The following is a 14,233-nucleotide window of genomic DNA, read 5'->3' as shown; positions in this document are numbered from 1 at the left end:
CTGCGCCCACCCAGATGCATGTGGAAGGACGGAGGCCTGGCCCGCCCTGGGAGGAAGAAGCCTTGCAGGGATCCAAGGGCCCCACCTGTTTGCCTTCTCCGGGCGGGTGCACAGGCCGGGCCTTGCCTGGGCCCATGAGGGGAGCTGGCCAGGGGCCAAGGGCGGCTGCAGACAGACTTCCCCAGGTCAGGGCCGCCCCAGAACGGGCCAGGTCATCGGGTGGGCTTCTGGGAGAGCTGGCTGGATGCCCGCCTCCCAGTGGCCAGTGCAGGTGCAAAGCCCGTGGTTCTGGGGGCTCCTTCCAGCTTGGGGGGGGAGCATGACACAAACACAAGGATTCGGGTCTTAAACCCCCCCAAACACAGGAGGCTTTTCTTTCGTTTCCAGTTAACAGTCTTTACTTAGAGGGCGGGGAGGGGACGGGTCTGGGGAGCAAAGCCCCCCCCCCCCCCCCCCACGTGGTACCCAAGGCCGCTTTTGTCCTCTCCACCTTTGGGGAAGTAGGAAAGCTAGTGCAAGTCACTGTCCAAGAAGAAGGCACGGAACCGGGCGGGGGCTGAGCAGGGCCGGGAGGGGGGGCGCTCCCCAGAGGGCGGCCCAGGTCCCGGCCCCCTCCCAACCCTCCAACATTTCTGTCTTTTAAAGGCACATCCAGGGAGATGCTGGGGAGCAAATGGGGGCTACCGAGTGGCCAGACCTTCCCTCCACCTTCTGCCAGCACCCGGGCAGCAGAGCCGAGAGCCGACAAGCGCAGGCCGGCCCGGACACGGTCCGGGGTGGTGGTGGCTGGGAGCCCCAGCCCACTGTCAGAGGTGGGGAGGGGGCTGAAGCTCGCCTCCTCCTCCTGTGGCTCCCCAGCCCCTGGGGGAAGGGGGTCAGCAGCAGTGCATTTTCTTGCTAAGTCTTTGGTGCTTGGGGTAGCAGCATCTTCTCCAGCTCCAAGCTGGTCTGGTGGAGCTGGGAGCGAGCAGCAGACCCGGGCCGGCTCCTGGAAGGGATCCCCCACGGCCTCAGTCTCCTTTTCTGGAAAAAGGGCCAGTGAAATCACCCCCTTCCCAGAGGCGCCAGGAGGGTCAAGGAAGCGAGGAGGGGGAGCGCTGACAGGACGGAGCCGGGAGTGGGGACACCAGCGGTGCAATGGCCAAGGTCCGGCTGCCCCGCTTCAGGCAGGATTCGGACCGGGGCCTGATTCCCGCCTCCCCCGTGGGCATGTCTGCAGCTGCACAAAGAGCCCCACAGACTTCGCACCCACACCCCAGGGAGGGCTCTGCAGTGGCGGTGCCTGGGGGTCTGCCCTTCAGCTGGACATCAGACAAGTCCCCGGCCTCCGGACTCGGCGCCTCATCCCCAAGATCTCAGATCCCACCCGGGTGAGCGCGGCCAAGCTCGGCCCTGGGGAGGGGCTCCTCGGACATCGCGGCCCCAGCACCCCAGGGACCTCCTGTTCTCTGGCAGGGCGGCCCTGGCTAGGCCTCCCCACACCCCCAGCTCTACAAACCGCTGGCCATCAGGGAGAGGAGAGCTGTCCGGGGCATTTGTCACGCAGCCCACTCCCCACAGGCCCTCACTCCAGCCGCCCCCATCTCACCTCAGACGCCCCGGGACTCCAGGACCAGCCAGTTCTCTGTGACCACCTGGGTGTCCTGTCCGCTCAGCGGCTCCCGGAGCCTCACCTTCACCTCCAGTTTGCCCCCTGTTGGCTTTCTGCCGTCCAGGACCTGCGAAAGGGCCCCGAGACAGTGAGTGGTCCGGGTCGCCCGGCCTCCGGAAGGCCCAAAGCCCGGGGCGTGAGGCCCAGCCTCCCTACCTCCAGAATCTCCCTGATTTCGCACTGGGTCTCCAGGCGCTCCAGCTTCAGATGGGCCGTCCCGACCTGCTTGTCGCTTCTGAAGAAGGATCTGTGGATGGAGGTGGAAGAGGGGGAGCTCAGCCCAAATCCACGGGGTGAAGGCGAGGAGGCCCAGGGCGACCCAGGGCCAGCTAACGGCATCCCATGGCGCCGCCTTGTGAGGTAATGAGCTCTCCATCCCAGAGAAATTCAAGCCGAGGCTGGGTGCCCAAGCTGAGGGATCCCCCCTGGGGACTTCCCCGAGCCCCTCCCCTGGTTCTCTGGAGTCCAGAACTCACCCCTTGTGAAAAATCTCAAACTTGATCCCCTTGTTCTGGACCAGCCTGCGGAAGCTCCGGTGGTTCCGATTGATGTTCAGTTTGAAGAGCTGGTCAAACTCTGTGAGAGATTGGGGGCGTGAGCGGGGGGGGGGGGGGGGGGGGGGGAAGGGGAGCAGGCCCCACGGGGAGCTCTCGGCCAGCCTGATCAGCGGGGCCAAACGGACCCGCATTCGCTCTCCCCGGTCCCACGATTCCTGGGGGCCCGATCCTCCCGCCCTCCGGCCAGGGTGCCCAGCACCTCCCAGCCTCAGCACGGGGTCACTGGGGCTCCCACCTGGAGAGTTGGTGTTCTTCACCACGGATGTTTTGCTTTTCTGGGCCTGGTCCTGGGAACAGATGGACAGAAAAGGGTGTCCGGGGAGGGAGGGGCGGGGGCTCAGCAGCCAGGGCCCAGAGGGCCTCGAGACCCCAAAGCCAGCCCCCCCCCCCCAACCTGGCCCAAGGGAGAAGAGAGACTGAGCAAAGGGCGGGGATGACTCCAGACCCTTGTCCGGGGAGGGGGAAATGGCAGCAGGTTGGGGGGGGGGGGAGGAGAACGAGGGGGGGCCCTTCCTCACCGAGCTCGGGTAGTGGAACTCAAAGCGGACAAAGGCATCCAGGTCCTCCGGGGTCACGCCTGTGCAGGGGACACCGGGGCGGAGCCTCAGCGCTGGGCCAGCGCTCCCAGCAGCCCCACGGTCCCCCAGTCCCCCCAAAGGGAGCCCCAAGAGCACCTGGGGGGGCCGGGAGGTTCATGCCCCTCACGATGAGAAGGTGCATCTCGGTGCTGTTGAGCTCTGAGAAGATCCTGGGGGAGACAAGGCAGAAAGCTCGGGAGGCGCTGGGGGCCTCTCGGGGACGCCCCCGCCCCCCGCCCCCAGGACACCCACCTCACGGTCTGGAAGGTCTTCTCCTCGAAGCGGTGGCTGGGCGGGTCCAGGCCTCGGGCCTGCGCCAGCCGCAGGATCTCCAGCTGCTTCTTGCGGTCCTGGGCCAGCTTCTCAAACCTGGGGGGAGGGGTGGGCAGACCAGTGGGCAGGGCAGCCTCCCCAGGAAGAGCCTGACTGACCTTTCTCGGGGTCCTCCCTCCCCAGAGGGGAAGCTACCGCCTCTGGGCACAACCGCCCCTCCTCTGGGGCGCTACTCAGCATGGGGGCTGCTCTCGCCAGCCGAACCGGCCCAGCTCTCTGTGGGCCCCGAGCGGAGCTCATCATCCGTCCCCTCCAGCCCGTGCAGGAGGCCCCCATCGCCTCCATCTTTGCTCCCCGTCTCCCCCTCAGCACTCGGGCCCCCCGGCTGCCAGGGCTCCCTAGATCACGGCCGCTCACCGGGTAGTTTCTGCCACGTTGCCCTGGTGCATGAATTGCTTGGAGTACAGCAGGCACTTCTGGGAAGGGAAGCAAAGCAGGCAGGGATGGATCCCAGGGAAAAGGCTGCAAAGTCCAGCCTTAGGGGATATCTGGGCCCAGGCCGAGGGGGACTCGCTGCCCTCTTACTTTCCCCCACACCCCCAGTCCCAGAGTGGGTGCGGCCCTGGGGGGTCCTGACCTCCTGCTGCTCCTGCAGCATCTTGTGGAGTTGGGCGTACACCTCCTCGGCCTTCTGAGAGGGCCCCACGTCCTCGTGGCGAATGAGGACGAAGCCGCCGTCCTCGTCGGAAAGCGGGGAAGATACCTGCCCCAGCCCAGCACAGCCGTGAGCTCAGGGGAGCCCCTAGCCCAGCCCCCTGCCCCCCAGCCGGCCTCCCCCAGCCCCCTGCCCCCCAGCTGGCCTCTCCCCAGGCAGACCCTCCTCCGCGTGTGGGGTCCAGGCCCCAGGCCCACCTTGGTCCCGGGGCTGCCCGCACGGCCGCTGCGCACCAGGGCTATCTGGGCGTCCAGGGCCTTGGCGGCCCGCAGGTGGGCTTTGGCCTGCTCCAGGTCCTTGGCCCGCTTGGCCTGCAGGGCGGCGCGCTGGCACTGCAGTTTCCGGCTCTCCAGCGAGGCCAGCTGCTCCCGGGCTGGAGGACAAAAGCCCAGCTGGTCCAGCCTGGGCGCTCCGGAGCCCGCGGCTCTCCTTGCCTCCCCAGGGTCCCCCCAGCCCCGACCCCCAGATGGGCTCACCTGCTGGGGACAAGGCCTCCTGGGAGGCCGAGCCCTTGGGCTCGGGGGACGGCGCCATCGAGGGCCTGGCTACCTGGGGCGCTGGGCCAGGCTGCTGTGCCGGCTTCTTGGCCACTGGAGCCTGGGGCTCTCCCTAGGGAGACAGGGGGCGCTCGTTAGGTCCGGACTGCGCAGAAGCCAGGGCTGGAGGTTTGAGGTTGCACCATCCCGGGGGTCCGGACCCCCAGCACGTGGCAGCAGATGCCGGCCTTTAGGGGGCGCCAAAGGGCTAAGCCAGGCCCCCAGGAGGGGGTCGGGCTCTGGAGGGAGGGCGGCTTCCCCCACCAGGGTCACCTCCTACCTCCTCATCCTCCTCCTCCTCGTCCTCCCCTTCGGGGCGGCCCAGAAGCTGAGCCGCCTTCAGGGCTGCTGCCAAAGGATTGTCCTCAGGGTCTGAGGGGGCCTCCAGGCCAGGGATGGGAGGGAAGCCTGGGGGAGGCAGAAGAGGCCTGAAGGGGGGGCCACACTAGCAGGCCCATCCCCCAGGCACCCCCTCGGTCCCCTCCCACAGCCTTCCCTCCCACAGCCTTGGACCCACCTGGGGGGACGGGAAGTTCAGCCAAGTTCACTTTCCGGCCGGCTTTGTGAGCTCGGATGGCCTCCTGGTATTGCTGGGATTAAAGCGGGAGGGAGGGGAGGTCAAGGGTGAGAAGAGCCCCGGTGTCTAATCCCTCTCTCAATGCTCCGCCCCTCCCCAGGGCAATGTGCCCCCCATGCCAAGTGGCGCAGAGGGATCGGGGGGCTCTAGATCATCTCGTCCAACCTCTGCTCTGGCAGAGGGGGAAACTGAGGCATATTCTGCCCCACCCCCCACCCCCAATCATTGTGGGTCTAAAACACGAGGCCTGCTCCCTGGCTACTGTGGAAGGGCGCGCTGCCTCCTGGCCTTCTCTCTGAGGCTCGAGGGGGAGGGGAGGGAAGCAGATTGGGGGGGGGTGGCCAGACTGACTTGCTGTGTGATCCCGGGCCTCCCTCACAATTCCTCTTCGGAGGGAGGAGGATGGGTCATGGCCTCCAAAGTCCCTCCCAGGTCAGAGGCTCGGTGGTTCTATGAAGGGGTCCTTGAGCCTCCAGAGCCAGCCTCCCCCTCCCACAGCTCCCTCCCCAGGCCCTGGAGCTCAAGGTCACCTTGGCAATGCGCTCGTGCATGCGCGCCTTCCTCTGGTCTCCGCTGCTTTTGGCCTGGGCTGCAGCTTCTTGGTACTTGCCTAGCCTCTGGCCCAAGGCCTCCAGAACCGTTTGGGGCTGGGGAGGGAGCCCTGGGCCCAGAGAGTCCATCAGCCACCACCTTCCCCATCCCCCACCCCTGCTTCCTCCCACCTGGGGCTGTGGTCCCCACCCAGACGGTTCCCACTCCGACCCTTTCCCTCCCTGCCTGAGGGTCAGCTGTCCACTGTTTACCTGGGGCCGGGGCTGGGGCTGGGGTAGGGGTAGGGGCTGACATCACAGGCTTCGAGTGCTCCAGCGGGCCAGGGCGGGGGGCTGGCAGGGCTTTGAGCTCTAGGGGGAGTGACAGAGATCAAAGGTCGCCCTCCGGCAGTGGGTGGTGTGGGGGCACCTAACAAGTCCTGCTGGGCTCAAGTCCCTGCCTGAGACATCAGGGAGCAACCCCCGCCCCAGGGAAGCCCCCCAGGACGTGTAGTCCCCACTCTGAGGGGAGACCCCCCAGGATCTGCCACCTCTGGCCTTGGAGCATCCTCCAGCCTTTTACATAACAACCCCGGAATGATTGTTTGCCGAGCAAAGGAAAGAAGAGGAAGAGGAGGAGGAAGAAGGGAAGGGGAGTTTTCTCCACATTCCGGGGGCAAACCCAGTGCCCTGCTTCCCTCCCTGGTCCGGGCTGAGCCTAAGGTTCCGGACCCTGCAGACCAGAGCCCAGGTCTCACCTGAAGGGGCGGGAGGCATGGCACTCAGGTCCACGGGCTGCCCGTTCTCCAGGGCCTCCAGCACAGCACCGAACCTCTGGGGCGAGAGAGCTGGGTGAGGGCTTTGGGCCGGGAACCCGCTGGCCCATTCCGGTGGGGGCCTCTCAGGGGGCCAGCCTGCTCATCCCCTGCCTCAGTTTCTCCCTCCCTCCCGTCCAGCTCCCCGAGAGCTCGCTGCTCAGCTCTGGCCGGCTCCCCGAGCCCGTTTCCTCCTCAGTAAAACGAGGGGGCCAAAGCCTCGGGGTCCTGCGTTCCCCAAAGCCTCGGGGTCCTGGTGTTCCCCAAAGCCTTGGGGTCCTGGGTCCCCAAAGCCTCGGGGTCCTGGCGTTCCCCAAAGCCTCGGGGTCCTGGCGTTCCCCAAAGCCTCGGGGTCCTGGCGTTCCCCAAAGCCTCGGGGTCCTGCGTTCCCGGCTCTGGGGGGGGCGGGGCCCCGGGCCGCACCTTGCCAATCCTCATGTACTCCCGGGCCTGCTCCAGCGCCCCCTCCTGCTTGGCTTTCAGGGCGGCCACCTTGTATTCCTTCTGTCGGGTCAGCAACAGCAGCCGAGAGTCTGGGGGAAAGAGCCGCTGAGGAGCGAGCCGGCCTGGCCGGGGGCCACGTCCCCTCCCTGCCACGTCCCCCGGACCCCGCGGAGAAGCCGGGGGTCTCTGAATTGCTCCTTCCCTCCCATGTCTGGCTGCTGAGGGAGAAAGCCTGAGCTCCCCCACTCGCTCCGGGGCTCCAGGGCGGGCATCGGTCTGGCTCTCATACCTGGCTCTGGGTCACCGGCAGGAGCTGGAGGGCCTGGCGTAGTTGGGGCATCTGGCGCAGCTGGGGGGTCCCCAGAACCTTTGCTTGCTGCAGTGGGGGGCAGTTCTGGTCTCTTCCCACAGGCCACAGGGGGCGGGATCTCCTCCTCGTTGACTTTCTTGCCCTTCTTCACAGCAGCCAGCTGGGTCTGCAGGGTCTGCGAGGGGAGACCGTCTGAGGCTCCATGTGGAGCACGTGCCAGGGGTCCCCTTCCGCCCAAACGCAGAGCCCTGCCCTCAGCTAGAGACTGCTCAGACGGGGGCAGTCACGCTCCTCCCCGGGCCCCGGGTCTCACTCCCCACCTTCAGGCCTCGCTCGCACCGCCGGGCTTTGGCCCCGTCCCCGGCCTCCTTGGCGCTGGCGGCTGCGGCCTGGTAGTTGGCGATCCGCTCTTCCAGCAGCCCCTGCAACCCACCTGCCGTGGGCGCCACCTGCAGGGGCACAAGGATCACTGACTGGGCCGAGAGCCGGAGCAGCAGGGGACTCGCCAGCCCCCACAGCTCCATTTAGGGGGACACTGAGCAGCCGCGGGCTGTGACGGGGAAAGCGAGGCTGCGGAAGCGGAGGTGCCGGGGTGCTCTGCTGGAGTCCTCCCCACCCCCAATGATACTGACTGGAGGGACAATGGTGGGGGGCACAGACCCAGAGCCTCAGGGCGCCTGGGGGCAGCCTCCCTTCTCCCCCAGCCAGTGGCCGAGCGGGCTTCCCCACCAAAGGCCTTCTCTCCATCCTCATCCCTCTGGATCTACCCGGGAAGGGATCCCCGCCCCCCAGGCCCTGGCACCTCCAGTGCTGCTGGGGCAGAAAGCTGCGTGGGGGCCGCCGAAGTCGCCACCTCCTCAGGGCTGCTCGGTCCATCACCGTCCTCTCCCTCTCCCTCCTCCTCTCCTCCCAGGACCTCCTGCAGCTCTGCCTGAGGGAACACGAAGAGGGGAAGGAAGCCCCTGGGACCCTGGATGGGGGTCTGGAGCTCAAGCCTCCCACTCAGAGGGGCGCCCCCTCCATGAGGACACCAGGCCTGCCTCAACTTCTTGTCAGAGAAAAGCCACGGGGGGTGAGGAGAGTCCTGGAGTCTGATCAAAGACCCGAGTCCCAGTCTGGCTGTTACTTCCACATAAACTTTGGATGAAAACTTCCCTTGCTAGGCTCCTTCCCTCTGGGAGTGACGCCCGGGGGTCCCTTCCTGCCCAGGCCCCCCCTTCTACCAGAAAAGTCACTCCCTGGAATCACGGGAATTAGACCTGGGCGGCCATCGGTCCGGCCCACTCATCTGACAGAGGAGGAGACTGAGGTAGACCCAAAGTCATCCAAGCTGGGGTTTGACAAGTCCTCGCTAAGGGGAGGGGCCAGCCCCCCCAAACCCCATACCAGCAGGTCCGTATCCGTCTCCAGCCCTTCGTCTTCCTCATCCGAGGCCTCGTCGCCCACATCCTGCAGACATTCCGCAGCGAGCTTCTCGATGTGGGCCATGGGCAGGGGAGCTGGGGGTAGAGGGAGCCTCCCTCAGAGCCGGGCTCCTGGAGAGGCTCGGGCCATGGGGGAGACCCGGGGGACAAACCCTTGGTTTTAGGCAAACTGGGCCCCAGAGAAAAGGGACCTGGCTAAAGTCATATGGCAAAAGACCAGGAGGCTTGCTGGGGGCTGCTGAGCTGCAGCTGGAGGCACGGGGCTGGGTACAAGCGGCTGGGCTGGTAGAGCGGGCTGGGCACAAGTGGCTGGGCTGGCAGGCAGGGTGGGGCTGGCCCTCCCAGAAGCACCTGCCTCCGCCAGCCTGGCTCCACCCAGGAAGGGGCCAGGGCTCAGCTGCTTCACCCTGAAGTGATGGGCGGGGAGGGTCCCACTGCACAAGGCCCTGGCCCATGGAGGGAGGGTTGCAGTGGGCAAATTCTCCCTCTGCCCACCCCCACAGCAGACTTCCAGTCCTCAGGTAAAGGGGGTCACAGAGCAAGGTCCATCATGCGTCGGCACCTAAGCAACTAAACCACATCTGACCTCCTCTTCAGGAAGGGTCTTGACCCCAAAGCACCTCAAGGAGAGGCCCTCTGCAAGGAGCCCTGAGGCCGGGGGTCTCAACCACGACCACGTGATTTTGGATGAGTGGGTCCCCGGAACCCTCACTGACCCTGGCAACTCTGGAGGACTCTAGTGAGGGACACAGGTGGGCACAGACGGCCCCCATGGAGGAGAGCCAAGGCCCGGCCCCAGAGAACAGCGGCTATGAGAACCCCCCGTCCCCTGCTGCTCAGTCCGGTGGGCGGCAGCGGAGGCAACGTCTCGTCCCACGCGTGCTCTCTTTATATTTACGTGACCCCAGCGCCAAAACCACCAAACATTTACTGATGACAGACCCTGATCCCCGCCCCCCCACCCTCACAGCCCACAGTTTAAGAAGCTTTGGCTGCAATTCCAGCCCCAAGCACCTCCTGGCTAGAACTGTGGCTTTACCCCCCCGGCCCTGCCTCAGTTTCCTCAGCTACCAAATGGCTGGACTTGACCCACTTCAAGATCCCACCAGCTTCAAGTTGCTAAGCTTGGGCCCAGTCCTGGAGAGGCCAGGAAAGGGAAGATCTCAGGGCTCATCTGGGCCTCCATTCATTTACGGGCTGGGAAACTGAGGCCCAAGCCCTGATTTCCTGTGGAGGAGGGGAGAAATGGAGGAGAAATGGAGGAGCCTGGACTTTCCTGGAGAAGATGGAGGAAGGTGAGGTCAGCTGCCCCTGAGCACCCCAAGGGCCTAGCCCAGCTCTGCTTGGGCCCCAGGGCAGAGGTGCCTGGGCTGGGGATGAGCTCCCCGCCCGTCCGTAGCCCTTGGGACTGACCCCTTCCCTGGAAGCGCACCAGACCGGCCTTTCCCCCAAACCCTACTTTTCTTGTGGCCCCACTCTGGGGATTCTGAGAAGTTCAGAAGGGCCCCCCAGCTTACCTTTCCCCCTGGGCCTGGCCTTGCTCTCTGGGGTTCCAGGGTGGCCAGTGAGGGCCAGCAGCTCCGCCTCCAGGTCTCCATCATCTTCTGCATCCTCCTGAGCCTCCAGCAACATATCTTCTGGACTGAACTCCACAAAGAGCCCTAGCTGCGGGGGTGGGGGGGAGGAAAGGCGCGGAGATTGTGGAGGGGCCGGCCCGGGGTGGGGGAGGGCCTGCGTTTCTTAGGCTTCTAGGGTGCTTTAAGGTGCACAGATGCATCCCTGCAGGGAGGCAGGGACCCCAACTACCCCAGTTTTCCAAATGAGGAAACAGGCCGAGGGTCACCCAGTGAGTCAGGATCTGAGCGGGTCTGCTCCCATCAAAGCTGGAACCTCAGCCACGGAGGCCACAAGGACCGGACTGCTCAGTCCGGCCCAATCTTTGGACAACCAAGGCCCAAGTCAAATGACTTGCCCAGAACTAAAGTGGTTAACAGGGCAAGACTCTTAAGCCAAGGTTCCTCCCTCTAAGTCAAGGGCCCTTAACCCAAGGAGGTCTGGGAACTAGCTTTTACAAGCATTTTGATAAATGCACAGCAACATGGCTGGCTCCTTCCATAACCTGCACTCGGGCCCAGGACACAATCCTCCCTCACACTCATCACTCACATCCCATTTGGGGCCAAGCCTTCCTTTCCTTTTCCTCCTCCTGCAGTCCCTCTCACCTCCCACCTAGAGGACTGTGCTCGCCCTGACTGGCCTCCTTGCCTCCAGGGCTTTTTCCAGAGGCTCCCAGGATACAGCAAGGGCTCCCCAACCTCCCTGGCCAGACCTCCCTTCCTCTTCCTCTCTCATGGCTCTTCCCAGATGGCCAGCACTTCCCCTTCCAGGCTCTTCCGGGAGCGTTCCCTGGCTTCCCAGTCCCCCACCTCAGAACACAGCGCAGGCCACTGGTGTGCCCCCATGGACTGGGGAGCCCCTTGAGGGGAGTTTTGAAGTAACTTTTGTGACTTCACCCTGGCAGCTAAAATGCCACAAAATGAACCCGAGAACACTTTGGGAAGGTCACTTAATGGCTAGAATTGGGGTCTGACAGTAGCAGCCCCAAGGGAGGGAGGGGGACAACCTTTCCAGCTCAGCAGCTACCTCCGTTTCCTCAACTGTACAGCGCGGCTAATGACAGTAGTGACCTTTCAGGGAGATGGGATGAGATGTTTGTCAAGTACCCGGCACAAGGCAGACACCAAGGGAAACACACTATACAGTATGAAGGCTTGTTTCTGTTCTACCTCAGGTTTCAGTTTTCTCATCTGTAAAGTGGGGCTTATTATCTCTACATTTAAACCAACCTTGTCTTATTCAAGGGACATTTCTAAGTCCCCCCAGTGGCCTCCTAGACCCTGCATCAGATGCTTCCAGACCCCCTTGGACTTCTTAGCCTCCCCCCCCTTGCTCCCCACTGTGGCAGCTATTTCTGGTTCCATCTCCCCCCCCTTTGCAAGATCTGGGGCATGACTTTGTATTCTTAGCATCGAGTGGGGAGCCTTGCATACCTCTCCATAGTCTTGCATGGCAGGAATCCCACCCATCTGTCCCCCACAGTGGGGGGGGGGTGTGACAAGGGGTCCCACAAATCTGTCCCCACAGGAGGGGGCTGCACGTGGCAGGGATCCCATCCATTCACCCCACACAGCAGGGGGCCTATGCATGGAAAGGGGGTTCCACCCAGTCCATCGCATACTCCTGCCAGATGTGCCCCGGGGTCTTGTCCCAGAATGCAAGATGGGCCCACAAAGCGCCCACTTCTGGTGGCCACAGCCCGGGGGCAGCGGCTTGGGCTCCAGGATTTCCAGCTGGTACCAAGGTCAGAGGCTGGGAGTGGGGGATGGGGTGAGCGGGCGGGATTTGCCCACAAGCACTCAGGTGCGAGGAGGGAGGCTCAGATTTGATCCCAGGGCTTCCGGTTCCCAGTGTGGGCTTTTCCCCATTCTCCGTTGTCCCTCCAAAGGGGAAGGACCCCAGAGGAGGAAAGCGGCCTGAATGCCGGGTTCGCAGCCAGACCCTCAACTGAGCTCCCGACCACCCCGCGGTTGTTTTTTCTTTTTGGTGGTGGTTTGTTTTTTACTGAAATCTCCGTCTCTGGGCTCCGCTCGGTCCCGGACACCCCGGGAGGCCGGACCCCGGCCCGCGCCCGCCGGGGCTCTCCCCTCGTCCCCTCCCTTGACCGGGCCTCCCGGCAGGGGGAGAACACTCCTCCATACCTGCTTGGCCGCCGCCACCCCCTGGCCTCGGGCCTGGGGGCCCTTCCTGGGTCTCTGTCCAGGCATCTCGGCCTCGGCTGCCTCCCGATGTCCCTGGGGGGAAAAAATGGGGAGCCGGCTCAAAACCCGCAATCTAGAATCCCAGAAGCCACGGAGAACCCTGGGGGCCCGAGACTCCAAAGAGGAGGGAGGGGCTGGGGCAGGGAGCTGGACCCGACCACCCCTGGGGACCCTCGGGTCGGACGCGGGGGCTGGGGTTTCCTCCCTCGCCCACATCTGGCGGCCCCGCCCTCCACACCTGGCCCCAGGTGGGCTTCGAGGCTCCGCCAGGAGGAGAAGGGGTGCGATGAGGAGGGGTCGTACACCCTCTGCGCGCCTCCTGAAGCCCCTCCCCACGTCCCGCCCCTCCGTCACCCGGTTCTAGCAGAGGCAGCCGGAAGCCCCCGGAGGCCGCGCGCGGCCAGTCCTCACCACCCTCCCACGTGACCCCACACGCCGGGCGGCGCCCAGTGCGCACGCGCGCCGCCGAGGGGCGGGATGATAAAGCGAGAATGCGGAAGGGCGTGGCCGTGAAGCTAGCTGAAGCACCGGGGCCGAAAGCCTGAGGCGGGGCGGGGCGGAGAGTGAGGGGGCGTGACAAAGTCTGGCGGGGGTGGAGAGGAGGGAGGCGAGGAAAGCGCGCGATGCAGCGGTCAGTCCGCATGCGCCGGCCCGACCCCTTTCTCTCCCCCACCTTCCCCGGCCCCCGCACATCTACCTACAGCTGGCATGAAACTGGGTTTGGGGGGCGAGAGCAGGAAGCAAGTCAGGAAGGGCGGAGCCGAAAAGTGGGCTTTTCTGTTAGAGCGCGTCTGTGGCAGCAGGGCTTGGGAAACGGGGCGCGGGGAGACCCAGCTTTGCCCCAGTGTGAAGGTGGGCGTCCCCCCTGCTGTGTGCCGGCTCCTGCAGGAGGCGCTCTCGGGCTGATGGGGGAGGGGAAGGACTACGCGTGAACCTCCCACGGTGGAGACCGAGTACCCTGGGAATAATCACGGGGAAGAGCTTCCGTAGGACGTGGGATGTTAGGCCTGGGAAGTGGGGAGCTGAAGATGGCAGCCCCGGAGGCCAGGTCACGGATTGTGGCGCGTGGCGGAGGCCGGGGCAGTTTGGGAGGATTTTGCTTTTTCTTAGGGAGGTGGGCTTTGTCTAACTTTGTCAGATCAAGGATGGTCAATTTGGCAGCGGCTGGAGGCCGGAACGGAGGGGGCAGTACCCGCTCCCCCTCCTCACCTTGACCAGCAAGTGGGGTATGAGGGTCCCGAGGGACCAGAGCACTCCACCGGCAGGGGCCGCAGCCTGGGAGTTTTTGCCTCGTGGCTCGCTGGCCTGGTTCCCCAAGGGATTAAGGTGACCCCGAGCAAGGGTCCTTAGTTGCTGCCGGAGGGCCCACCTTCCATGATCAGAGGAGCCGTCTACACTCGCTGGCCATCTCCAGCCCTCTAGAGGGGCTTCACGTTCCGATCTGAGCTGGCCCACGTGGCCTGTGAATGACCCCCACTTTTGGATCGCAGCCTCTGGCCCTTCCTGCGCCCCAGAAGCAGGCTAGGTATTAGCATTGTCCCCACATGAAGCGCATCAGACCCTGGGTTTTTCTACCTCCCGTGGGCCTTGTTCAAGATCCTTCCTTTAAGGAAGGAGCCCTGGTCGCTCCATTGTCTCATTCCTCTCCTAGCCATCCTACTTTGGACTCCTGAAGTACCTGAATCCTGAAAAGGGATTTAGCCTGCCAGCTAAGGATGTACCCCAACTCTTTGGGGTCACCCCCTTTCCACTGGGTAATTTGAGTTCCACTGAAGAACTTGTCTTATATTTACCATTGTTGCCTATTGTACCCTTTCATTTTGTCTGTAACCCCTTCTCCTAAATCTAGCATTTGCCAAAGAGAATGGCCATTGGGAATTCCTCCCGGGACAGAACCCCAACTTTCAGGGCCTGTCATCTTCTGGTGTCTGCATCACCCACATCAGGGCCACTTTCTCCAAGTCAGAAGAGCCAGGTCTGAGTTGGCTTGGAAGTTTCAGCTGAA

At 64.4% G+C, this 14,233-nt stretch overlaps 1 protein-coding gene across 3 annotated transcripts; it reads right to left on the bottom strand.

Annotated features, from left to right (window-relative positions):
* Positions 1-370: 370 nt before the first annotated feature.
* CC2D1B (coiled-coil and C2 domain containing 1B) lies at positions 371-12,636 on the bottom strand. Of its 3 annotated transcripts, none has more exons than XM_051999694.1 (25): positions 12,467-12,636; positions 12,169-12,261; positions 9,928-10,075; positions 8,373-8,485; positions 7,789-7,917; positions 7,307-7,435; positions 6,966-7,161; positions 6,656-6,765; positions 6,176-6,251; positions 5,691-5,789; positions 5,418-5,548; positions 4,828-4,900; positions 4,591-4,718; positions 4,251-4,383; positions 3,972-4,147; positions 3,697-3,822; positions 3,477-3,535; positions 3,039-3,155; positions 2,883-2,956; positions 2,727-2,785; positions 2,444-2,495; positions 2,128-2,227; positions 1,808-1,898; positions 1,589-1,718; positions 371-1,018 (listed from the first exon to the last, which is right to left on the bottom strand). In XM_051999694.1, exons 2-24 carry the CDS (start codon positions 12,232-12,234, stop codon positions 1,590-1,592), a joined length of 2,514 nt encoding a protein of 837 aa, XP_051855654.1. In that variant the 5' UTR covers positions 12,235-12,261; positions 12,467-12,636; the 3' UTR covers positions 371-1,018; position 1,589. The 3 variants fall into 3 exon arrangements, with proteins under 3 accessions (XP_051855654.1, XP_051855651.1, XP_051855653.1); XM_051999691.1 differs by having other exon boundaries at positions 371-1,023; positions 12,467-12,635; XM_051999693.1 differs by having other exon boundaries at positions 371-988; positions 12,467-12,635.
* Between the last annotated feature and the right edge of the window lie 1,597 nt (positions 12,637-14,233).

Source organism: Antechinus flavipes, chromosome 4 (assembly GCF_016432865.1).
Source record: "Antechinus flavipes isolate AdamAnt ecotype Samford, QLD, Australia chromosome 4, AdamAnt_v2, whole genome shotgun sequence".
Classification (NCBI taxonomy): domain Eukaryota; kingdom Metazoa; phylum Chordata; class Mammalia; order Dasyuromorphia; family Dasyuridae; genus Antechinus; species Antechinus flavipes.
Note: the sequence above shows the minus strand (reverse complement) of the source record. Positions and strands in the feature narration are given on the sequence as shown.